The following is a 27,284-nucleotide window of genomic DNA, read 5'->3' as shown; positions in this document are numbered from 1 at the left end:
TCCATAGCCGAGGAGATGGAGAGGGGCTCTGTTGTGGCCAATCTCGCTGCGGATTTGGGACTGGAGCTTGGAGGTTTGGCACAACGAGAGGTAAAACTTGATATTTTCCATAACAAAAAGTATCTGGATGTCAATAAAAAGACAGGGGAGTTGTACATAGTGGAGAAGATGGACAGGGAATATCTTTGTCAGACAAAGACCTGTTTTCTAAAGCTTGATGTGATCATTGAAAGCCCCTTGCGGATCTTCAACATTGAACTTGGAATAACAGACATTAATGATAACGCTCCACATTTCCGACGAGACAGAGTTGAGCTCGACGTTTCAGAATCGGCCACACCAGGAGAGAGATTCTCTCTGCCTAACGGTGTGGATCCAGATGTCGGCATAAATACCATTAAAACATACCAGCTCAGTAACAGCGAACATTTCACCATCGAAATACAGACAGGCAGCGATGGAACTCAATATGTTGATTTGGTGTTAACTAAGTCTTTAGACAGAGAGGAGACTGCTGTTCATAAGTTAATACTGACTGCTGTGGACGGTGGGGTCCCCGTGCGCTCCGGCACCGCCAATATTATTGTGAGAGTGCAGGATACCAACGATAATCCTCCGCGGTTTGACAAGCAGATTTACACAATTAATTTGACAGAAAATTCCCCGATCGGAACATTAGTGATGAAGCTTAACACTACAGATCTTGACGAGGGTCTTAATTCAGAGATAGTCTACTCATTCACCCTTTACACGTCAGAAAAAACACAAGACGTATTTGAATTGAACCCTAACACTGGGGAGATAACTGTGAAGGGTACTATTGATTATGAAGACATGAAATTATATGAGATGCACATTGAAGCTAGAGACAAGGGGACGCATCCCTTGCTGGGTCAGAGTAAAGTAGTCGTACACGTGACGGATATGAATGATAATTATCCGGAAATTACCATACAGTCTGTAAAAAACACAGTGGATGAGAACATCGCAGTAGGAAGTGTCATTGCTCTTGTAGGTATAAGTGACAGAGACACTGGTCATAATGGAAACGTAAGCTTATCCATAAATCAGCCCATGCCATTTATTCTTAACAAGTCATCAGATATGCCTATGCATTATAAGCTCATAGTGTCTGCACCTTTAGATCGTGAATCAGTACCTGAATATGACATCAAACTGATTGTGACGGATGCAGGAACGCCGTCATTGTCTGACAACGAAACAATAACTGTGCATCTACTGGATGTTAATGACAATGTTCCACAGTTCCCTCAGTCATTTTATACGATACGTGTAATGGAGAATAACGCACCTGGAGCCTTGCTCAGTTCCCTCACTGCGTTTGACCCTGACCTCCATGAAAACCAGTATCTAGTGTATTTCATCCTAGAGAAGGAGATAGCCAACACCTCCATGTCCATGCTGTTCTCCATCAATCCAGAGAACGGTAATCTGTACGCACTAAAAACCTTTGACTATGAGATCGAGAATGAGTTTCTCTTCCACATCGAGGCCAGAGACTCTGGCTCTCCTCCACTCAGCAGTAACGTGACGGTCCACATCATCATAGTGGACCAGAACGACAACGCTCCGGTTATTGTCTCTCCGTGGCGCGCGCACGGCTCGGTGGTGGAGGAGAAGATCCCCAGATCCACCGATAAAGGCTCTCTGGTCTCCAAAGTGATCGCCTTGGACACCGACTCGGTGCACAACTCCCGGATTACGTACCAGTTTCTACAAGTGACTGACGCCACCTTGTTCAGTCTGGATCAATACAACGGAGAGATCCGGACTATGAGGATGTTCAGTTACAGAGACCCGCGTCACCAGCGACTGGTTGTTGTTGCCAAGGACAACGGGGAGCCCGCTCTCTCCGCTACAGTCACCATCAAGCTGTCCACAGTGGAGACTGCCGTTAAGGCCTACTCGGACATGACGGAGGTGCCTCTAGAATACGACATCTTCTCAGACCTAAACCTGTATTTGGTCATCGGTCTGGGCTCGGTGTCATTTCTCCTGCTGATCACCATTTTGGTCACCATCGTGCTCAAGTGTCAGAAACCCAAGCCCAGCAAAGCGGCTGCACCCTGCAGGAACAGTGTGATCAGTGAGAGGAACTCCACCATCGCAGACTCCACTCTGGTCTCCAACGATGCCTACTGGTACAGTCTGTTTCTAGCAGAGACCAGGAAAGGGAAGATGGTGGCGAGACAGCCTGTGCCAAAGGGCTCCAGATACATCGTGTCCAGTTTACCAAGAGGCACAGGACTGACAGGCACGAGTGACTCAGCGGCTTCCACTTTGCAGGTGAGAGTCCAATGTACACGTGTTTTTATATCTATAATGTATCAATATTCATAGCTATTTCATTTTACACCGTAGTTATTTTAGGACAATAATATTCATCAAGTAAAATCTTGAATATTGTCAATAAATAAATTATTGTCGTCAACAATACTCATTTTAAACTCACATTGATACCAATAAACTAGTCTTCAAGGTACATCTTGTTAAACTGAGTTTAAAAAGTCTTTAAAGCTGTTACGAAATGATTTACTCGACACCCGTGAAGTAAAATAATTCAATCATGAACTTGTATTCTTTAAAGAAGGAGCAGCGTTAGAAACAACAACGTGATATACAAATTGCATAAAGAGTTACCTCTTAAATACATTTATCACACACTCACTTAAGCTCTCATGACGTCATGGCTTTATTCTCCATGACGTCTTTGATATTGGCTTGCATCGTCATGGGCATATAAAAACAAGGAGCCGTATGTTCCCAAAACATAGACATGTAGGCATCCCCAGTCTCGTGACTATCAGAAGGTTACTTGAAAAGCATATGCATGCTTTAACAAGAAAGAGGTCAATGAGAAATCACAAGCCTTTACACACTATATTAATAAACTGAACATATGATTATTAATATAACAGTGAAACAGTAACTATAGAAGAGTAAATTAGTTTTTCATCTAACAAAAGCCTAAAGGGTGGCGCTGTTTTGTGAGTAAAACGCCAGCTCATGAACGTCATGACAGAGAATCTTTGTCGTCAGGTCAGACCGTGAAACAGCCGGAAAGCTCCGTGGTGCTGAATCTCACAAAATAGGCGCTCGCTGCTTTCAGGACCGATACATGCTCGGGATTCACATTGTGTGAACATGTTCGAGATCAAGGACGTAAGAGCAAAACTCAATATTACTGGATACGTACGTAATTTCCTCTGAAGTGCAGTAAACCCGCAGACAACAATGGAGTCTGTTGTAACAATGCATTCTTGTAAAAGGTACTTGCTGCTCGTTATTCTTTTTTATTTCGTTCGTAACATTTCGACTTCAGTGACTCATTATTCAATACCTGAAGAGATGAAAGAAGGATCAGTTGTAGCAAACCTCGCTACTGATCTCAGTCTGGATCTAAAAACACTGAACCAGAGGAAGATGCGTCTGGACATCATTGCAAACAAGAAATATCTGGATGTGAACAAAGAGACTGGTGAACTGTATGTTGTTGAAAAAATTGACCGGGAAAATATTTGTCCTGCAAAGTCGTCTTGTTATCTCAGACTGGAGCTAATACTTGAAAATCCTCTGCGAATCTTTAACATAGAACTAGAAATTTTGGATATGAACGACAACGCCCCACAGTTTCGGAGAGACGCCATTCATTTAGATATATCTGAAACGACGCCAAAAGGAGAGAGATTCTCTCTCAGTAATGCAGTTGATCCTGATTTTGGAACTAACTCAGTGAAAACGTACCATCTGAGTGAAAGTGAACATTTTAATATTGAAGTTCAAACTGGCAGAGAAGGTTCAAAATTGGCCGATTTGATTTTAATGAAGACTTTAGATCGAGAGCAGCAGGCTGTTCATAATTTAATACTCACAGCTGTAGATGGAGGCTCACCTGCTCGTTCTGGCACTGCAAGTGTTATTGTTCATGTTTTAGACACAAATGACAACGCTCCTACTTTTGACAAATTAAACTACAGTTTAAAAATAATGGAAAATGTTCCAATTGGAAGCCTTGTTATTCATCTGAATGCTACAGATTCAGATGAGGGTTCAAATTCTGATGTAACGTATTCATATAGTTTATATACGTCAGAGAAAACACAGGACACATTTAATCTGAATCCTTCCACTGGTGAAATTACTGTGAAAGGAATGTTAAATTATGAGGATTTCCGGATTTATGACATGGAAGTTATAGCAACTGATAAAGGAACCAGTGCATTATCAGGACAATGTACTATTAAGATTCTGGTTGAAGACATGAACGACAACCATCCAGAAATATCTATTAAATCATTCCAGAGTCCAGTCAATGAAAACATAGAATTAGACACAGTAATAGCTGTAGTTAGTGTCAGTGATAAAGACTCAGGTGACAATGGAGTGGTTGATCTTCATATTCCAGATAATATGCCTTTCAAACTGAGGGAGTCCTCTGATAACTATTATGAATTAGTAGTGTCACAGCCATTAGACCGTGAGAAGGTTCCAGAATATGACATCACCTTCACTGTGACAGACAGAGGTTCTCCTCCTTTATCTGACAATGAAACGATGACGTTAGAACTGCTGGATGTTAATGACAATGTTCCACAGTTCCCTCAGTCATTTTATACTATACGTGTGATGGAGAATAACGCACCTGGAGCCTTGCTCAGTTCCCTCACTGCGTTTGACCCTGACCTCCATGAAAATCAGTATCTCGTGTATTTCATCCTGGAGAAGGAGATAGCCAACACCTCCATGTCCATGCTGTTCTCCATCAATCCAGAGAACGGTAATCTTTACGCACTAAAAACCTTTGACTATGAGATCGAGAATGAGTTTCTCTTCCACATCGAGGCCAGAGACTCTGGCTCTCCTCCACTCAGCAGTAACGTGACGGTCCACATCATCATAGTGGACCAGAACGACAACGCTCCGGTTATTGTCTCTCCATGGCGCGCGCACGGCTCGGTGGTGGAGGAGAAGATCCCCAGATCCACCGATAAAGGCTCTCTGGTTTCCAAAGTGATCGCCTTGGACACCGACTCGGTGCACAACTCCCGGATTACGTACCAGTTTCTACAAGTGACTGACGCCACCTTGTTCAGTCTGGATCAATACAACGGAGAGATCCGGACTATGAGGATGTTCAGTTACAGAGACCCGCGTCACCAGCGACTGGTTGTTGTTGCCAAGGACAACGGGGAGCCCGCTCTCTCCGCTACAGTCACCATCAAGCTGTCCACAGTGGAGACTGCCGTTAAGGCCTACTCGGACATGACGGAGGTGCCTCTAGAATACGACATCTTCTCAGACCTAAACCTGTATTTGGTCATCGGCCTGGGCTCGGTGTCATTTCTCCTGCTAATCACCATTTTGGTCACCATCGTGCTCAAGTGTCAGAAACCCAAGCCCAGCAAAGCGGCTCCTCCCTGCAGGAACAGTGTGATCAGTGAGAGGAACTCCACCATCGCAGACTCCACTCTGGTCTCCAACGATGCCTACTGGTACAGTCTGTTTCTAGCGGAGACCAGGAAAGGGAAGATGGTGGCGAGACAGCCTGTGCCAAAGGGCTCCAGATACATCGTGTCCAGTTTACCAAGAGGCACAGGACTGACAGGCACGAGTGACTCAGCGGCTTCCACTTTGCAGGTGAGAGTCCAATGTACACGTGTTTTTATATTTATAATATGTCAATATTTAATGATACTTAATTTTACACCGTAATTTTTTTAGGACAATAATATTCATCGAGTAAAATCTTGAATAGTGTCAATAAATCAATTATTATCGTCAACAATACTAATTTTAAACTCACATTTATACCAATAAACTAGTCTTTAAGGTACATCTTGTTAAACTGAGTTTAAAAAGTCTTTAAAGCTGATACGGAAATTATTTGCTCGACACCCGTGAAGTAAAATCATTCAATCATGAACTTGTATTCTTTAAAGAAGGAGCAGCGTTAGAAACAACAACGTGATATACAAATTGCATTTCCTGTACTGCTCAATGAACGAGCAAAGCGTTACCTCTTAAATATATTAATTACACAATCACTGAAGCACTCATGACGTCATGGCTTTATTCTCCATGACGTCTTTGATATTGGCTTGCATCGTCATGGGCATATAATAACAAGGAACCGTATGTTCCCAAAACATAGACATGTAGGCATCCCCAGTCTCGTGACTATCAGAAGGTTGCTTGAAAAGCATATACATGCTTTAACAAGAAAGAGGTCAATGAGAAATCACAAGCCTTTATACAGTATATTAATAAACTGAACATATGATTATTAATATAACAGTGAAACAGTAACTAGAGAAGAGTAAATCAGTTTTTCTTCTAACAAAAGCCTAAAGGGTGGCGCTGTTTTGTGAGTAAAACGCCAGCTCATGAACGTCATGACAGAGAATCTTTGTCGTCAGGTCAGACCGTGAAACAGCCGGAAAGCTCCGTGGTGCTGAATCTCACAAAATAGGCGCTCGCTGCTTTCAGGACCGATACATGCTCGGGATTCACATTGTGTGAACATGTTCGAGATCAAGGACGTAAGAGCAAAACTCAATATTACTGGATACGTACGTAATTTCCTCTGAAGTGCAGTAAACCCGCAGACAACAATGGAGTCTGTTGTAGCAATGCATTCTTGTAAAAGGTACGTGCTGCTCGTTATTCTTTTTTATTTCGTTCGTAACATTTCGACTTCAGGGACTCATTATTCAATACCTGAAGAGATGAAAGAAGGATCAGTTGTAGCAAACCTCGCTACTGATCTCAGTCTGGATCTAAAAACACTGAACCAGAGGAAGATGCGTCTGGACATCATTGCAAACAAGAAATATCTGGATGTGAACAAAGAGACTGGTGAACTGTATGTTGTTGAAAAGATCGACCGAGAAAATATTTGTGCCGGGAAGTCGTCTTGTTATCTCAAACTGGAGATCATACTAGAAAACCCACTACGGATTTTTAACATAGAAGTAGAAATATTGGATATGAACGACAACGCCCCACAGTTTCGGAGAGACGCCATTCATTTAGATTTATCTGAAGCGACGCCAAAAGGAGAGAGATTATTTCTCAGTAATGCAGTTGATCCTGATGTTGGGACCAACTCAGTGAAAACGTACCATTTGAGTGAAAGTGAACATTTTAATATTGAAGTTCAAACTGGCAGAGATGGGTCACAATTTGCTGAATTAATCTTAATAAAGTCTTTAGATCGAGAGCAGCAGGCTGTTCATAATTTAATACTCACAGCTGTAGATGGAGGCTCACCTGCTCGTTCTGGCACTGCAAGTGTTATTGTTCATGTTTTAGACACAAATGACAACGCTCCTACTTTTGACAAATTAAACTACACTTTAAACCTAATGGAAAATTCTCCCATTGGAAGCCTTGTTATTAATCTCAATGCTATAGATTTAGATGAGGGTTCAAATGCTGATGTAACGTATTTATATAGTTTATATACGTCAGAGAAAACACAGGAAACATTTAATCTGAATCCTTCCACTGGTGAAATTACTGTGAATGGAATGTTGAATTATGAGGATTTCAAGATTTATGATATGGAAGTTATAGCAACTGATAAAGGAGAAAGTGCATTATCAGGACAATGTACTATTAAGATTCTGGTTGAAGACATGAACGACAATCATCCAGCAATATCTATTAAATCATTCCAGAGTCCAGTCAATGAAAACATAGAATTAGACACAGTAATAGCTGTAGTTAGTGTCAGTGATAAAGACTCAGGTGACAATGGAGTGGTTGATCTTCGTATTCCAGATAATATGCCTTTTAAACTGAGGGAGTCCTCTGATAACTATTATGAATTAGTAGTGTCACAGCCATTAGACCGTGAGAAGGTTCCAGAATATGACATCACCTTCACTGTGACAGACAGAGGTTCTCCTCCTTTATCTGACAATGAAACGATGACGTTAGAACTGCTGGATGTTAATGACAATGTTCCACAGTTCCCTCAGTCATTTTATACTATACGTGTGATGGAGAATAACGCACCTGGAGCCTTGCTCAGTTCCCTCACTGCGTTTGACCCTGACCTCCATGAAAATCAGTATCTCGTGTATTTCATCCTGGAGAAGGAGATAGCCAACACCTCCATGTCCATGCTGTTCTCCATCAATCCAGAGAACGGTAATCTTTACGCACTAAAAACCTTTGACTATGAGATCGAGAATGAGTTTCTCTTCCACATCGAGGCCAGAGACTCTGGCTCTCCTCCACTCAGCAGTAACGTGACGGTTCACATCATCATAGTGGACCAGAACGACAACGCTCCGGTTATTGTCTCTCCGTGGCGCGCGCACGGCTCGGTGGTGGAGGAGAAGATCCCCAGATCCACCGATAAAGGCTCTCTGGTTTCCAAAGTGATCGCCTTGGACACCGACTCGGTGCACAACTCTCGGATTACGTACCAGTTTCTACAAGTGACTGACGCCACCTTGTTCAGTCTGGATCAATACAACGGAGAGATCCGGACTATGAGGATGTTCAGTTACAGAGACCCGCGTCACCAGCGACTGGTTGTTGTTGCCAAGGACAACGGGGAGCCCGCTCTCTCCGCTACAGTCACCATCAAGCTGTCCACAGTGGAGACTGCCGTTAAGGCCTACTCGGACATGACGGAGGTGCCTCTAGAATACGACATCTTCTCAGACCTAAACCTGTATTTGGTCATCGGTCTGGGCTCGGTGTCATTTCTCCTGCTGATCACCATTTTGGTCACCATCGTGCTCAAGTGTCAGAAACCCAAGCCCAGCAAAGCGGCTCCACCCTGCAGGAACAGTGTGATCAGTGAGAGGAACTCCACCATCGCAGACTCCACTCTGGTCTCCAACGATGCCTACTGGTACAGTCTGTTTCTAGCGGAAACCAGGAAAGGGAAGATGGTGGCTAGACAGCCTGTGCCAAAGGGCTCCAGATACATCGTGTCCAGTTTACCAAGAGGCACAGGACTGACAGGCACGAGTGACTCAGCGGCTTCCACTTTGCAGGTGAGAGTCCAATGTACACGTGTTTTTATAATTATAATGTATCAATATTTAGTGATATTTCAATTAACATCCTAGTTATTTTAGGACAATAATATTCATCAAGTAAAATATTGAATAGTGTCAATAAATCAATTCATTATTGTCAGCAATACTCCTTTTAAACTCACTTGATACCAATAAACTAGTCTTTAAGGTAAATCTTGTTAAACTGAGTTTAACAAGTCTTGAAAGCCTAAAGGGTGGCGCTGTTTTGTGAGTAAAACGCCAGCTCATGAACGTCATAACAGAGAATCTTTGTCGTCAGGTCAGACCGTGAAACAACCGGAAAGCTCCGTGGTGCTGAATCTCACAAAATAGGCGCTCGCTGCTTTCAGGACCGATACATGATCAGGATCAAAATCGTGAGAACATGTTCGAGATTTAGGATGTAAGAGCAAAACTCAATATTACTGGAAACGTACGTAATTTCCTCTGAAGTGCAGTAAACCCGCAGGCAACAATGGAGTCCGTTGTAACAATGCATTCTTGTAAAAGGTACGTGCTGCTCGTTATTCTTTTTTCTTTCGTTCGTAACATTTCGACTTCAGTGACTCATTATTCAATACCCGAAGAGATGAAAGAAGGATCAGTTGTAGCAAACCTCGCTACTGATCTCAGTCTGGATCTTAAAACACTGAACGAGAGGAAGATGCGTCTGGACATCATTGCAAACAAGAAATATCTGGACGTGAACAAAGAGACTGGTGAACTGTATGTTGTTGAAAAGATCGACAGGGAAAATATTTGCAATTACAAGTCATCGGCATCTTGCTATCTCAGACTGGAGATCACACTAGAAAACCCAGTACGAATCTTTAACATAGAAGTAGAAATATTGGATATGAACGACAACGCCCCACAATTTCGGAGAGACGCCATTCATTTAGATTTATCTGAAGCGACGCCAAAAGGAGAGAGATTCTCTCTCAGTAATGCAGTTGATCCTGATGTTGGAACCAACTCAGTGAAAACGTACCATCTGAGTGACAGTGAACATTTTAATATTGAAGTTCAAACTGGCAGAGAAGGTTCAAAATTTGCTGAATTAATATTGAAAACAGCCGTAGATCGAGAGCAGCAGGCTGTTCATAATTTAATACTCACAGCTGTAGATGGAGGCTCACCTGCTCGTTCTGGCACTGCAAGTGTTATTGTTCGTGTTTTAGACACAAATGACAACGCTCCTACTTTTGACAAGTTAAACTATAGTTTAAAAATAATGGAAAATGTTCCAATTGGAAGCCTGGTTATTCATCTCAATGCTACCGATTTAGATGAAGGGTCGAATTCTGATGTAACGTATTTATATAGTTTATATACGTCAGAGAAAACACAGGAAACATTTAATCTGAATCCTTCCACTGGTGAAATTACTGTGAAAGGAATGTTGAATTATGAGGATTACAGGATTTATGATATGGAAATTATAGCAACTGATAAAGGAACCAGTGCATTATCAGGACAATGTACTATTAAGATTCTGGTTGAAGACATGAACGACAACCATCCAGAAATATCTATTAAATCCTTCCAGAGTCCAGTCAATGAAAACATAGAATTAAACACAGTGATAGCTGTAGTTAGTGTCAGTGATAAAGACTCAGGGGACAATGGAGTGGTTGATCTTCGTATTCCAAATAATATGCCTTTTAAACTGAGGGAGTCCTCTGATAACTATTATGAATTAGTAGTGTCACAGCCATTAGACCGTGAGAAGGTTCCAGAATATGACATCACCTTCACTGTGACAGACAGAGGTTCTCCTCCTTTATCTGACAATGAAACGATGACGTTAGAACTGCTGGATGTTAATGACAATGTTCCACAGTTCCCTCAGTCATTTTATACTATACGTGTGATGGAGAATAACGCACCTGGAGCCTTGCTCAGTTCCCTCACTGCGTTTGACCCTGACCTCCATGAAAATCAGTATCTCGTGTATTTTATCCTGGAGAAGGAGATAGCTAACACCTCCATGTCCATGCTGTTCTCCATCAACCCAGAGAACGGTAATCTGTACGCACTAAAAACCTTTGACTATGAGATCGAGAATGAGTTTCTCTTCCACATCGAGGCCAGAGACTCTGGCTCTCCTCCACTCAGCAGTAACGTGACGGTCCACATCATCATAGTGGACCAGAACGACAACGCTCCGGTTATTGTCTCTCCATGGCGCGCGCACGGATCGGTGGTGGAGGAGAAGATCCCCAGATCCACCGATAAAGGCTCTCTGGTTTCCAAAGTGATCGCCTTGGACACCGACTCGGTGCACAACTCCCGGATTACGTACCAGTTTCTACAAGTGACTGACGCCACCTTGTTCAGTCTGGATCAATACAACGGAGAGATCCGGACTATGAGGATGTTCAGTTACAGAGACCCGCGTCACCAGCGACTGGTTGTTGTTGCCAAGGACAACGGGGAGCCCGCTCTCTCCGCTACAGTCACCATCAAGCTGTCCACAGTGGAGACTGCCGTTAAGGCCTACTCGGACATGACGGAGGTGCCTCTAGAATACGACATCTTCTCAGACCTAAACCTGTATTTGGTCATCGGTCTCGGCTCGGTGTCATTTCTCCTGCTGATCACCATTTTGGTCACCATCGTGCTCAAGTGTCAGAAACCCAAGCCCAGCAAAGCGGCTCCTCCCTGCAGGAACAGTGTGATCAGTGAGAGGAACTCCACCATCGCAGACTCCACTCTGGTCTCCAACGATGCCTACTGGTACAGTCTGTTTCTAGCGGAGACCAGGAAAGGGAAGATGGTGGCTAGACAGCCTGTGCCAAAGGGCTCCAGATACATCGTGTCCAGTTTACCAAGAGGCACAGGACTGACAGGCACGAGTGACTCAGCGGCTTCCACTTTGCAGGTGAGAGTCCAATGTACACGTGTTTTTATATTTATAATGTATCAATATTTAGTGATATTTCATTTTACACCGTCGTTATTTTAGGACAATAATCTTTATCAAGAAAAATCTTGAATAGCGTCACTTAATTAATTATCTTCAGTAATACTCGTTTTAAACTCACATTGATACCAATAAACTATCTCTATGGTACATCTTGTTAAACTGAGTTTAACAAGTCTTGAAAGCCTAAAGGGTGGCGCTGTTTTGTGAGTAAAACGCCAGCTCATGAACGTCATAACAGAGAATCTTTGTCGTCAGGTCAGACCGTGAAACAACCGGAAAGCTCCGTGGTGCTGAATCTCTCAAAATAGGCGCTCGCTGCTTTCAGGACCGATAAATGCCTGGGATCAAAATCGCGAGAATATGTTCGAGACCAAGGACGTAAAAGCAAAACTCAATATTACTGGAAACGTACGTAATTTCCTTTGAAGTGCAGTAAACCTGCAGACAACAATGGAGTCCGTTGTAACAATGCATTCTTGTAAAAGGTACGTGCTGCTCGTGATTCTTTTTTCTTTCGTTCGTAATATTTCGACTTCAGTGACTCATTATTCTATACCTGAAGAGATGAAAGAAGGATCAGTTGTAGCAAACCTCGCTACTGATCTCAGTCTGGATCTAAAAACACTGAACCAGAGGAAGATGCGCCTGGACATCATTGCAAACAAGAAATATCTGGATGTGAACAAAGAGACTGGTGAACTGTATGTTGTTGAAAAGATCGACCGGGAAAATATTTGCACAACCAAATCATCAGCATCTTGTTACCTCAAACTGGAGATAATACTTGAAAATCCACTGCGAATCTTTAACATAGAAGTAGAAATATTGGACATGAACGACAACGCCCCACAGTTTCGGAGAGACGCCATTCATTTAGATTTATCTGAAGCGACGCCAAAAGGAGAGAGATTCTCTCTCAGTAATGCAGTTGATCCTGATGTTGGAACCAACTCAGTGAAAACGTACCATCTGAGTGAAAGTGAACATTTTAATATTGAAGTTCAAACTGGCAGAGATGGGTCAAAATTTGCTGAATTAATCTTAATAAAGTCTTTAGATCGAGAGCAGCAGGCGGTTCATAATTTAATACTCACAGCTGTAGATGGAGGCTCACCTGCTCGTTCTGGCACTGCACGTGTTATTGTTCATGTTTTAGACACAAATGACAACGCTCCTACTTTTGACAAATTAAACTACACTTTAAACGTAATGGAAAATGTTCCAATTGGAAGCCTTGTTATTCATCTGAACGCTACAGATTTAGATGAGGGTTCAAATTCTGATGTAACGTATTTATATAGTTTATATACGTCAGAGAAAACACAGGAAACATTTAATCTGAATCCTTCCACTGGTGAAATTACTGTGAAAGGAATGTTGAATTATGAAGATTTCAAGATTTATGATATGGAAGTTATAGCAACTGATAAAGGAGAAAGTGCATTATCAGGACAATGTACTATTAAGATTCTGGTTGAAGACATGAACGACAACCATCCAGAAATATCTATTAAATCCTTCCAGAGTCCAGTCAATGAAAACATAGAATTAGACACAGTGATAGCTGTAGTTAGTGTCAGTGATAAAGACTCAGGTGACAATGGAGTGGTTGATCTTCGTATTCCAGATAATATGCCTTTTAAACTGAGGGAGTCCTCTGATAACTATTATGAATTAGTAGTGTCACAGCCATTAGACCGTGAGAAGGTTCCAGAATATGACATCACCTTCACTGTGACAGACAGAGGTTCTCCTCCTTTATCTGACAATGAAACGATGACGTTAGAACTGCTGGATGTTAATGACAATGTTCCACAGTTCCCTCAGTCATTGTATACTATACGTGTGATAGAGAATAACGCACCTGGAGCCTTGCTCAGTTCCCTCACTGCGTTTGACCCTGACCTCCATGAAAACCAGTATCTAGTGTATTTCATCCTGGAGAAGGAGATAGCTAACACCTCCATGTCCATGCTGTTCTCCATCAATCCAGAGAACGGTAATCTTTACGCACTAAAAACCTTTGACTATGAGATCGAGAATGAGTTTCTCTTCCACATCGAGGCCAGAGACTCTGGCTCTCCTCCACTCAGCAGTAACGTGACGGTCCACATCATCATAGTGGACCAGAACGACAACGCTCCGGTTATTGTGTCTCCGTGGCGCGCGCACGGCTCGGTGGTGGAGGAGAAGATCCCCAGATCCACTGATAAAGGCTCTCTGGTTTCCAAAGTGATCGCCTTGGACACCGACTCGGTGCACAACTCTCGGATTACGTACCAGTTTCTACAAGTGACTGACGCCACCTTGTTCAGTCTGGATCAATACAACGGAGAGATCCGGACTATGAGGATGTTCAGTTACAGAGACCCGCGTCACCAGCGACTGGTTGTTGTTGCCAAGGACAACGGGGAGCCCGCTCTCTCCGCTACAGTCACCATCAAGCTGTCCACAGTGGAGACTGCCGTTAAGGCCTACTCGGACATGACGGAGGTGCCTCTAGAATACGACATCTTCTCAGACCTAAACCTGTATTTGGTGATCGGTCTGGGCTCGGTGTCATTTCTCCTGCTGATCACCATTTTGGTCACCATCGTGCTCAAGTGTCAGAAACCCAAGCCCAGCAAAGCGGCTCCTCCCTGCAGGAACAGTGTGATCAGTGAGAGGAACTCCACCATCGCAGACTCCACTCTGGTCTCCAACGATGCCTACTGGTACAGTCTGTTTCTAGCGGAGACCAGGAAAGGGAAGATGGTGGCGAGACAGCCTGTGCCAAAGGGCTCCAGATACATCGTGTCCAGTTTACCAAGAGGCACAGGACTGACAGGCACGAGTGACTCAGCGGCTTCCACTTTGCAGGTGAGAGTCCAATGTACACGTGTTTTTATAATTATAATGTATCAATATTTAGTGATATTTCATTTTACACCGTAGTTATTTTAGGACAAAAATATTAATCAATTAAAATCTTAAATAGTGTCAATAAATCAATTAATTATTGTCAGCAATACTCGTTTTAAACTCACATTGATACCAATAAACTAGTCTTTATGGTACATCTTGTTCAATTGAGTATAAAAAGTCTTGAAAGCCTAAAGGGTGGCGCTGTTTTGTGAGTAAAACGCCAGCTCATGAACGTCATAACAGAGAATCTTTGTCGTCAGGTCAGACCGTGAAACAACCGGAAAGCTCCGTGGTGCTGAATCTCACAAAATAGGCGCTCGCTGCTTTCAGGACCGATACATGATCAGGATCAAAATCGTGAGAACATGTTCGAGACCAAGAACGTAAGAGCAAAACTCAATATTACTGGAAACGTACGTCATTTCCTTTGAAGTGCAGTAAACCCGCAGGCAACAATGGAGTCCGTTGTAACAATGCATTCTTGTAAAAGGTACGTGCTGCTCGTTATTCTTTTTTCTTTCGTTCGTAACATTTCTACTTCAGTGACTCATTATTCAATACCTGAAGAAATGAAAGAAGGATCAGTTGTAGCAAACCTCGCTACTGATCTCAGTCTGGATCTAAAAACACTGAACCAGAGGAAGATGCGTCTGGACATCATTGCAAACAAGAAATATCTGGATGTGAACAAAGAGACTGGTGAACTGTATGTTGTTGAAAAGATCGACCGGGAAAATATTTGTCCTGCAAAGTCGACTTGTTATCTCAGACTGGAGGTAATACTAGAAAATCCATTACGAATTTTTAACATAGAACTGGACATTTTGGACATGAACGACAACGCCCCACAGTTTCGGAGAGACGCCATTCATTTAGATTTATCTGAAGCGACGCCAAAAGGAGAGAGATTCTCTCTCAGTAATGCAGTTGATCCTGATGTTGGAACCAACTCAGTGAAAACGTACCATCTGAGTGAAAGTGAACATTTTAATATTGAAGTTCAAACTGGCAGAGAAGGTTCAAAATTTGCTGAATTAATCTTAATAAAGTCTTTAGATCGAGAGCAGCAGGCGGTTCATAATTTAATACTCACAGCTGTAGATGGAGGCTCACCTGCTCGTTCTGGCACTGCAAGTGTTATTGTTCGTGTTTTAGACACAAATGACAACGCTCCTACTTTTGATAAGTTAAACTACACTTTAAAAATAATGGAAAATGTTCCAATTGGAAGCCTTGTTATTCATCTGAATGCTACAGATTTAGATGAGGGTTCAAATTCTGATGTCACGTATTTATATAGTTTATATACGTCAGAGAAAACACAGGAAACATTTAATCTGAATCCTTCCACTGGTGAAATTACTGTGAAAGGAATGTTGAATTATGAGGATTTCAAGATTTATGACATGGAAGTTATAGCAACTGATAAAGGAGAAAGTGCATTATCAGGACAATGTACTATTAAGATTCTGGTTGAAGACATGAACGACAACCATCCAGAAATATCTATCAAATCCTTCCAGAGTCCAGTCAATGAAAACATAGAATTAGACACAGTGATAGCTGTAGTTAGTGTCAGTGATAAAGACTCAGGTGACAATGGAGTGGTTGATCTTCGTATTCCAGATAATATGCCTTTTAAACTGAGGGAGTCCTCTGATAACTATTATGAATTAGTAGTGTCACAGCCATTAGACCGTGAGAAGGTTCCAGAATATGACATCACCTTCACTGTGACAGACAGAGGTTCTCCTCCTTTATCTGACAATGAAACGATGACGTTAGAACTGCTGGATGTTAATGACAATGTTCCACAGTTCCCTCAGTCATTTTATACTATACGTGTGATGGAGAATAACGCACCTGGCGCTTTGCTCAGTTCACTCACTGCGTTTGACCCTGACCTCCATGAAAACCAGTATCTAGTGTATTTCATCCTGGAGAAGGAGATAGCCAACACCTCCATGTCCATGCTGTTCTCCATCAATCCAGAGAACGGTAATCTTTACGCACTAAAAACCTTTGACTATGAGATCGAGAATGAGTTTCTCTTCCACATCGAGGCCAGAGACTCTGGCTCTCCTCCACTCAGCAGTAACGTGACGGTCCACATCATCATAGTGGACCAGAACGACAACGCTCCGGTTATTGTCTCTCCGTGGCGCGCGCACGGCTCGGTTGTGGAGGAGAAGATCCCCAGATCCACCGATAAAGGCTCTCTGGTTTCCAAAGTGATCGCCTTGGACACCGACTCGGTGCACAACTCTCGGATTACGTACCAGTTTCTACAAGTGACTGACGCCACCTTGTTCAGTCTGGATCAATACAACGGAGAGATCCGGACTATGAGGATGTTCAGTTACAGAGACCCGCGTCACCAGCGACTGGTTGTTGTTGCCAAGGACAACGGGGAGCCCGCTCTCTCCGCTACAGTCACCATCAAGCTGTCCACAGTGGAGACTGCCGTTAAGGCCTACTCGGACATGACGGAGGTACCTCTAGAATACGACATCTTCTCAGACCTAAACCTGTATTTGGTCATCGGCCTGGGCTCCGTGTCATTTCTCCTGCTGATCACCATTTTGGTCACCATCGTGCTCAAGTGTCAGAAACCCAAGCCCAGCAAAGCGGCTCCTCCCTGCAGGAACAGTGTGATCAGTGAGAGGAACTCCACCATCGCAGACTCCACTCTGGTCTCCAACGATGCCTACTGGTACAGTCTGTTTCTAGCAGAGACCAGGAAAGGGAAGATGGTGGCTAGACAGCCTGTGCCAAAGGGCTCCAGATACATCGTGTCCAGTTTACCAAGAGGCACAGGACTGACAGGCACGAGTGACTCAGCAGCTTCCACTCTGCAGGTATGGAAGACACCCAGTTCAACAGATATTATCAGGGCATGTACATCGAATACAAACAAATATGAATGTTTAAAACGTTACTTTTAACAACGGTTTTTGTTTTGGCCTTGCAATGTTTTATGTATCCAAACTCTTGAAACATTTGTAATAGTTCATAAGTGAGTACAGCAACACATCTACTGTCTTCCTACCGGTGATTATCAAAGTTGACATCAGACATCGTTTAAATGTTAACATGATTCTTTAATTAATTTTTGTAACATTAGATATATCAAAAGGAATTTGCAACTGTTGCTCCTTCCATGAATTTGTTTTTCTCTTACACTGTATCAGGTAAACATGACATCAGTTGTAGTTCTTGAGGCAACTGAGTGCCCTTCGGGTGCCAACATGACTTGAACAAACAAAAATATTTACCGACAATACTCAGCAAATGCATTCAAATAAAGACTAAATAGCGTGTATATAAATTATGAATCAATATTGCAATGGTCGCACACAAACCGGCGCATGCACAAAGACATGGACTGTGACATATTGCAACGATAGATTTCCTTATAATAAATGTGGAATAACAAACCTTCAAATATTTACATATTTCTGCAACAAAATCAAACGTACAAAAGAAGAAAAAAGTACATAAATAACACCTGTAGTTATTCCAGTACCAGGAAAAAATGCCAAACGTTTGACTATTTGTTTACTTTTATCCAAAATTAGGTTTAGGCACAATTTATCTTTGTTAAACGAAATTTTGGTTTATCCGATATTTTACGAGGTGCAAAGGCACATAAAGGACATTTCACGTCGCTGCTCTCAACAAAAGCATATCTCATGAAGTCGTAGTTCTCGCGATAGTTCATTGGATGCTTGGCAGGCAAACATATTGAATGCAAATATCTGCTGATACCAGTATGAAGAAACGGGTTCCTTGAACACCGTCGTTGATTTTCATCATTGAATGAAAGGACTGTGTATACATTTTTTTTACCAGACGTCACATTTCAAGCTTTTAAATACGGATTCTTAACAATGGCTCGTCAGTATTCCTGGAGAGGGTACGTGTCAGTATTTCTCTTTCTTTCTGTCATGATGAACACGGCATCTACCGTCACCCATTATTCTGTTCCCGAAGAAATGGAGGAAGGCTCTGTCGTTGCTAATTTAGCAACTGATCTGGGATTAGACGTAAAGACTCTGAATAAAAGGAAAATGCGCATCGACGTTACGGGCAATACGAAATATCTTGACATCAACAAAGACACGGGGGAGCTGTTCATTCTGGAGAGGATAGACAGAGAGTTGTTATGCCCCTCGAAGACAACTACATCATGCTTTCTTAAATTAGATGCTACGATTGAAAATCCAATACGAATGTTTAATATCGAGGTCGAAATTATGGATATAAACGACAACGCTCCTAATTTTCGAAGAGGGACGATGCATTTAGACATCTCTGAATCAAGCCCCGTTGGAGAGAGATTTTCATTGAATAACGCTGCAGACCCAGATGTTGGAACAAATTCTGTGAAAGATTACCATCTGAGCTCAAGTGAACATTTCTCCATTGAAATTCAGACCGGAAGAGATGGAACGAAGTTTGCCGATTTGATTATGAACAAAGATTTGGATAGAGAGCAGCAGGCTGTTCATAATCTAATTCTCACTGCTGTGGACGGTGGCGTGCCCACGCGCACAGGTACAGCCAGCATCATTGTTCGCGTACTTGATGTGAATGACAACGCCCCTTCATTTGACAAAGACAAATACATTGTAGATGTGATGGAAAACTCACCGATTGGCAGTTTAGTTATAAAACTAAACGCCACTGATTTAGATGAAGGTTCAAATTCTGATATTGTTTATTCATATAGTTTATATACATCAGAGAGAACGCAACAGGTGTTTAACTTGAATCCAGAGAATGGAGAAATCAGAGTGAAAGAGATGATAAATTATGAAGATTTTAAGCTTTATGACATGGAAGTTATTGCCAGCGATAAGGGGCCTAAGTCCTTATCTGGACAGTGTAAACTGTCAATTCATGTGACAGATATGAATGACAACCATCCAGAAATATCTATCAAATCATTTCAAAGTCCAATAAAAGAAAATGAGCCAATAGACACAGTGATAGCTGTAGTTAGTGTCAGTGATAAAGACTCAGGGGACAATGGAGTGGTTGATCTTCGTATTCCAGATAATATGCCTTTCATACTGAGGGAGTCCTCTGATAACTATTATGAATTAGTAGTGTCACAGCCATTAGACCGTGAGAAGGTTCCAGAATATGACATCACCTTCACTGTGACAGACAGAGGTTCTCCTCCTTTATCTGACAATGAAACGATGACGTTAGAACTGCTGGATGTTAATGACAATGTTCCACAGTTCCCTCAGTCATTTTATACTATACGTGTAATGGAGAATAACGCACCTGGAGCCTTGCTCAGTTCCCTCACTGCGTTTGACCCTGACCTCCATGAAAATCAGTATCTAGTGTATTTCATCCTGGAGAAGGAGATAGCCAACACCTCCATGTCCATGCTGTTCTCCATCAATCCAGAGAACGGTAATCTTTACGCACTAAAAACCTTTGACTATGAGATCGAGAATGAGTTTCTCTTCCACATCGAGGCCAGAGACTCTGGCTCTCCTCCACTCAGCAGTAACGTGACGGTCCACATCATCATAGTGGACCAGAACGACAACGCTCCGGTTATTGTCTCTCCATGGCGCGCGCACGGCTCGGTGGTGGAGGAGAAGATCCCCAGATCCACCGATAAAGGCTCTCTGGTTTCCAAAGTGATCGCCTTGGACACCGACTCGGTGCACAACTCTCGGATTACGTACCAGTTTCTACAAGTGACTGACGCCACCTTGTTCAGTCTGGATCAATACAACGGAGAGATCCGGACTATGAGGATGTTCAGTTACAGAGACCCGCGTCACCAGCGACTGGTTGTTGTTGCCAAGGACAACGGGGAGCCCGCTCTCTCCGCTACAGTCACCATCAAGCTGTCCACAGTGGAGACTGCCGTTAAGGCCTACTCGGACATGACGGAGGTGCCTCTAGAATACGACATCTTCTCAGACCTAAACCTGTATTTGGTCATCGGTCTGGGCTCGGTGTCATTTCTCCTCCTGATCACCATTTTGGTCACCATCGTGCTCAAGTGTCAGAAACCCAAGCCCAGCAAAGCGGCTCCACCCTGCAGGAACAGTGTGATCAGTGAGAGGAACTCCACCATCGCAGACTCCACTCTGGTCTCCAACGATGCCTACTGGTACAGTCTGTTTCTAGCGGAGACCAGGAAAGGGAAGATGGTGGCTAGACAGCCTGTGCCAAAGGGCTCCAGATACATCGTGTCCAGTTTACCAAGAGGCACAGGACTGACAGGCACGAGTGACTCAGCAGCCTCCACCCTGCAGGTATGGCAAACAGAACACGTGTTACACACAGATTTACTTCGACAATATCCATCAAGTCCACTTACAAGTGACCATTGTAATCCTAAACCTGTCATATCAGTGCTTGAGAATGTTACTCGCCTCTATACTTATTTTAGGATAGCCGCCCTGAAATGAACAGCGCATCACAAGTTATCATGCATATTACAATGTCTTGGATAAGTATTCTTACACTTGCTACAGCAGATAGTTTTAATAAAAGTTCTGTACAATATCATTAAATGTAATAACTAATTTGATTAATAATCTAAACTCTCTTTTTCTTCATGTACTTTTTTCGCTCTTAGAGATAGTCTATTTCTGCATAGATGGTATCAGGAGGAAAAACGAGAGATGTGGAGCATACGGACATCATATTAAATAACAAGTAAATGTCAGGACCAGCCAATAATAATGACACACACAAATGGAAGCTTTTGTTATAATCATGTCTGACATTGTTTTTACGCACAGACCCATGTGCATAATATTGTAAGAGCACGAAAGAAAGAGGATCCTATTATACATAATCTATACTCTTACAATCAGTGTAAACTTGTGAAAAAACAAGCAAACAACCAGTTTATAAAGAAATGTAAATATATAATGAACAGCATCTGCAGAATATTTTCCACCTCTCACACAGTATGCAAATTAGAAACCAGAAATGAAAACTTCTACACAAGAAGTAGTTCCAGTTTCAGAAAGTCACAAAACGCTCGCACCCTTTAGTTTAAAACAAAATACTTTGTTTAATCGGTGCAAAGGCTGACACAAGACTATTTTCGTCGCTGCTCTCCACCAAAATATGTTCACTGATGAGGTCATCGTTTTCCCGGAAGTTTATTGGAGGAGGACCAGTCCGATATTGTGTTTCATGGACGTCACTCCTGCGTATGCACGCATACACTTTCTCTTTTCGGATCCTCGTTTCGTTTGTTCGTTTCTCAAAAAGGCAGTTTATCCACGTTTCAGCACATTTCAAATCAATAAGGAATCTACATGATGGCGCATCGTGTCGGACATTCACGCGGGAGAGGGTACGTGTCAGTATTTATCTTTCTTTCTGCCATGATGAACACGGCATCTACCGTCACCCATTATTCTGTTCCCGAAGAAATGGAGGAAGGCTCTGTCGTTGCTAATTTAGCAACTGATCTGGGATTAGACGTGAAGACGCTAACGGGAAGAAAAATGCGCGTCGACGTTGTTGGCAATAAGAAATATCTTGATATCAACAAAGACACGGGAGAGCTGTTCATTCTGGAGAGGATAGACAGAGAAGTGTTGTGTCCCTTAAAAACAAGTACTTACTGCTTTCTTAAATTAGATGCTACGATTGAAAACCCAATACGAATGTTTAATATCGAGGTCGAAATTATGGATATTAACGACAACGCGCCTCATTTTCGAAGAGGAACGATGCATTTGGACATCTCTGAATCAAGCCCCGTTGGAGAGAGATTCTCATTGAATAATGCTGCAGACCCAGATGTTGGAACAAATTCTGTGAAAGATTACCATCTGAGCTCAAGTGAACATTTTACACTCGAGATTCAGACCGGAAGAGATGGGTCAAAGTTTGCTGATTTGATTATGAACAAAGATTTGGATAGAGAGCAGCAGGCTGTTCATAATCTAATTCTCACTGCTGTGGACGGTGGCGTGCCCACGCGCACAGGTACAGCCAGCATCATTGTTCGCGTGCTTGATGTGAATGACAACGCCCCTTCATTTGACAAAGACAAATACATTGTAGATGTGATGGAAAACTCACCGATTGGCAGTTTAGTTATAAAACTAAACGCCACTGATTTAGATGAAGGTTCAAATTCTGATATTGTTTATTCATATAGTTTATATACATCAGAGAGAACGCAACAGGTGTTTAACTTGAATCCAGAGAATGGAGAAATCAGAGTGAAAGAGATGATAAATTATGAAGATTTTAAGCTTTATGACATGGAAGTTATTGCCAGCGATAAGGGGCCTAAGTCCTTATCTGGACAGTGTAAACTGTCAATTCATGTGACAGATATGAATGACAACCATCCAGAAATATCTATCAAATCATTTCAAAGTCCAATAAAAGAAAATGAGCCAATAGACACAGTGATAGCTGTAGTTAGTGTCAGTGATAAAGACTCAGGGGACAATGGAGTGGTTGATCTTCGTATTCCAGATAATATGCCTTTCATACTGAGGGAGTCCTCTGATAACTATTATGAATTAGTAGTGTCACAGCCATTAGACCGTGAGAAGGTTCCAGAATATGACATCACCTTCACTGTGACAGACAGAGGTTCTCCTCCTTTATCTGACAATGAAACGATGACGTTAGAACTGCTGGATGTTAATGACAATGTTCCACAGTTCCCTCAGTCATTTTATACTATACGTGTGATGGAGAATAACGCACCTGGAGCCTTGCTCAGTTCCCTCACTGCGTTTGACCCTGACCTCCATGAAAATCAGTATCTAGTGTATTTCATCCTGGAGAAGGAGATAGCCAACACCTCCATGTCCATGCTGTTCTCCATCAACCCAGAGAACGGTAATCTTTACGCACTAAAAACCTTTGACTATGAGATCGAGAATGAGTTTCTCTTCCACATCGAGGCCAGAGACTCTGGCTCTCCTCCACTCAGCAGTAACGTGACGGTCCACATCATCATAGTGGACCAGAACGACAACGCTCCGGTTATTGTCTCTCCGTGGCGCGCGCACGGCTCGGTGGTGGAGGACAAGATCCCCAGATCCACCGATAAAGGCTCTCTGGTTTCCAAAGTGATCGCCTTGGACACCGACTCAGTGCACAACTCCCGGATTACGTACCAGTTTCTACAAGTGACTGACGCCACCTTGTTCAGTCTGGATCAATACAACGGAGAGATCCGGACTATGAGGATGTTCAGTTACAGAGACCCGCGTCACCAGCGACTGGTTGTTGTTGCCAAGGACAACGGGGAGCCCGCTCTCTCCGCTACAGTCACCATCAAGCTGTCCACAGTGGAGACTGCCGTTAAGGCCTACTCAGACATGACTGAGGTGCCTCTAGAATACGACATCTTCTCAGACCTAAACCTGTATTTGGTCATCGGTCTGGGCTCGGTGTCATTTCTCCTCCTGATCACCATTTTGGTCACCATCGTGCTCAAGTGTCAGAAACCCAAGCCCAGCAAAGCGGCTCCACCCTGCAGGAACAGTGTGATCAGTGAGAGGAACTCCACCATCGCAGACTCCACTCTGGTCTCCAACGATGCCTACTGGTACAGTCTGTTTCTAGCGGAGACCAGGAAAGGGAAGATGGTGGCGAGACAGCCTGTGCCAAAGGGCTCCAGATACATCGTGTCCAGTTTACCAAGAGGCACAGGACTGACAGGCACGAGTGACTCAGCAGCCTCCACCCTGCAGGTACAGATGACAGCTCCCTTTACAGCACTTTAAATAAACCCGTATTCCTAAAATCAGTGTAACTCTGCAATATTTCATTACTCAGCTTCTGAAATTTTTTTCAGTTGCACTAAATATTGTGTGAAGCGAGTACAAGGGATATCAATTTGAATATTCATCAAGGCATTTACATTCATATTACATTTCGCGTTTTCAAATAATGAGAAATTTAATTCTAAATTAAAAAATAATGCATATCATACCAGATACTCTGAGAAACAAAAATACTGCAAGACTAAATCAGTGCACAGCATAGAATCATCACAAAATGGAAGTTAAAATGATACATTCATGATTCAAATAGACAGAAAAAAAGCAATGGACAATAAATCAATAATTGTTATTAAAAACCAACCGAAGAACGGTTTAAAAAATTAGGCAACGGCTCGGATTCGTAGGACATATTGCTGCCGTTTTAAAGTTGTGTGGCTGCTTCACAGAGCAGCACCTGCTAAAAAAGGTTTTTCATTCAAATCGTTTTCTGTGTGACTTCCGTTCGTTGCCTGTGTATCAGTGGAACAGTTGTGTCTTAATTGTTTTATTCACTGCAAATGAAACACAACCAAGTACATATCTGAAATGAAAATGCTGAACCCACTGTTTTAAAGTAAACATTTTTCCCCTAGCGTGAAATCTATCTATCTATCCATCTATCTATCTATCTATCTATCTATCTATCTATCTATCTATCTATCTATCTATCTTATCTATTTTATCTATCTACCCATCTGTCAATCTGAGATAGTAAGTATGCTGCTGAAGGAACAGACAATGATATACTGTAACTAAATATTAAACTGTGTGTTAAACCTACTTTCATGGATTGGATTGTAACAAGCAGCAGTGTCTGTTATCAAGGGTCACACTAACCATGCTTAGTCTGTGTAATTCTCAAAGTTAACATTTCATTCATGGTGCCTCGAAACCCACTCTGTGATCGTAGGATACATACACAAATAACCCTTTCTTGTGCTTGCAATGACCTGACCATTAAATATCTTGTTTTTTTCTCCCCACTCTTAAGTACCCTAAATGAGGAAAGTCCACCCTGCAGTTGGAGGTATGCAGGAGTCTCACTCCCCACCCTGGATGCGCTTTTATGAATGATGTTACACAACTTAGTGATTGAACAGTTTTTTTGGGTCTCAGTGGATCTTTATTTAAATTATTTTTTGTCTTTTTTAGTATCTCTTGGAAAAGAATACTTTTTTTTAATAGCAAAGGGTCAATCAGTTTTAATAACATGCGGCTTGTTAAATCTCCTGTGTTACCTCTTCATGCCTATATTTAAATACTGTTAAATACTGTTGCACAGCCTCATCACTAAAAACCACTAAAATGTGTCTATGCAATCTAACTATGTCAGTATTTCTGTCAGTATTTCATGATTATGTCCCCTTTCAAAGCCTAAACATAAAGTCCATATGATTTTGATTGACCTCAGGGGACATGCATTATGTCATGAAAATCACAATGATAATATACTGAGCCTAACATTCTGTGGTCAGTTTTGCAGACAATCAAATATGTGGGTCCAGACCCACATATTGAAACAGTATTCCTGTCCTAGTCATTAACTGTGAGAGTCAAGTATAGCAAGTACATGCACACACCTGTAGCATAGCCTCATAGTAGTACTACAGAGTAGTAATCTTTCCACACAACATAATAACATCAACATTCTACTCAGCCTGAAGGTCATTGATCACAGTTATAAAAAAATCCTTCACTTCAAATTCCATTGTTGAAATTTGCTGGCTTTGCTTTTTTCACAATCTAGCTTTTGCTATTAGGGAATATAGACATGTTGTTAATTAAATCACTATGTTCTCAAAAAGGTCATGTGCATGTTATGATGAATTCATGTTCATCCTGTGTCACTAAGAGGTTATGAGTACATCTTATTTTTGAATGTTTATATGCTGGATTGGACTGTGTTGTTGATGTATGACTGAGTTACTTATACTGTAATTCAACTGAGTGTTACTGACTTCACAGAATGACAATTTACTGTCTGTTGTAGTGTGAATTGTGACCTAATTCCTTGTGCTGGAGAGACGCAAAGTGAAACCAGTCACCCAGTTACCTAGCAACCACTCTCCTTCACATACTATTGGAGCATGGTACTCATTGATAGACCTGAACCCTCACCACTACATGATCAAGGATCTGCCCAACCCCTGCACCCGCTCTGTCTTCTGCCTGAAGCCCCTGTCTGCGTGACAGACATTGGCTGCATGAGATGTGTCATTTTGGCCAGTCACATGGCTGTCGTTTCAATAATTATCTATTTCTTTTGTCTCATTGGCAGGCAGCCAGCAGCAGCAGCAGCAGCAGCAGCAGCAGCAGTTCAACATAAGGCCCCCCACCCCTAGCTGTGTACTGGTTTGAATCCTTCACAGAGCAAAGGAGAGCCCCCTGCCCATTAACACCCCACACATCCATCCTTCTCAGTCTGATCCTTGCTTCTCACAATGTGTAGTTGTAATGCTATTACACCAAATGGACTATGGTGGCTGATTAAGGACCATGCCCTCTCCCCTCTCTTTCTTAAAGCACATGAAAATCCAATCAACAATGCCCATCTGTCCATTCAATATGCACGATAAGACCGCATGGCTTCAAATTAAC

General features: G+C 42.4%; 3 protein-coding genes and 1 pseudogene across 4 annotated transcripts; all 4 read left to right on the top strand.

The window, feature by feature from the left end:
* On the top strand, positions 1–9,351 carry LOC306745966 (uncharacterized protein; the record flags this gene model as incomplete). The annotated part of the gene is given in 4 exon segments (XM_079228830.1): positions 1–2,326; positions 3,239–5,670; positions 7,965–9,035; positions 9,340–9,351. Coding segments are annotated over 4 exon segments (5,826 nt in total). The 5' UTR covers positions 1–15.
* Positions 9,352–9,534: 183 nt separating this feature from the next.
* LOC306745965 (protocadherin beta-13-like) lies at positions 9,535–15,164 on the top strand (annotated as a pseudogene). The gene is made up of 3 exons: positions 9,535–11,956; positions 13,775–14,847; positions 15,153–15,164. The product of its transcript is annotated as a protocadherin beta-13-like (transcript).
* Positions 15,165–15,347: 183 nt separating this feature from the next.
* On the top strand, positions 15,348–18,112 carry LOC306745964 (protocadherin alpha-C2-like; the record flags this gene model as incomplete). Its single annotated transcript, XM_079228829.1, has 2 exons — positions 15,348–17,790; positions 18,084–18,112. The coding sequence occupies 2 exons, from the start codon at positions 15,348–15,350 to the stop codon at positions 18,110–18,112; spliced, it is 2,472 nt and encodes an 823-aa protein (XP_079084955.1).
* Positions 18,113–18,782: 670 nt separating this feature from the next.
* Positions 18,783–26,876, top strand: LOC306745963 (protocadherin beta-16-like; the record flags this gene model as incomplete). The annotated part of the gene is made up of 3 exons (XM_079228828.1): positions 18,783–21,182; positions 23,544–24,614; positions 26,709–26,876. 3 exons carry the CDS (start codon positions 18,783–18,785, stop codon positions 26,874–26,876), a joined length of 3,639 nt encoding a protein of 1,212 aa, XP_079084954.1.
* Positions 26,877–27,284: the final 408 nt, after the last annotated feature.

This window comes from Taurulus bubalis, assembly GCF_910589615.1.
Source record: "Taurulus bubalis genome assembly, chromosome: 13".
Lineage (NCBI taxonomy): Eukaryota > Metazoa > Chordata > Actinopteri > Perciformes > Cottidae > Taurulus > Taurulus bubalis.
The sequence above is the reverse complement of the archived record's forward strand: the minus strand, read 5'-3'. Positions and strand labels throughout refer to the sequence as shown.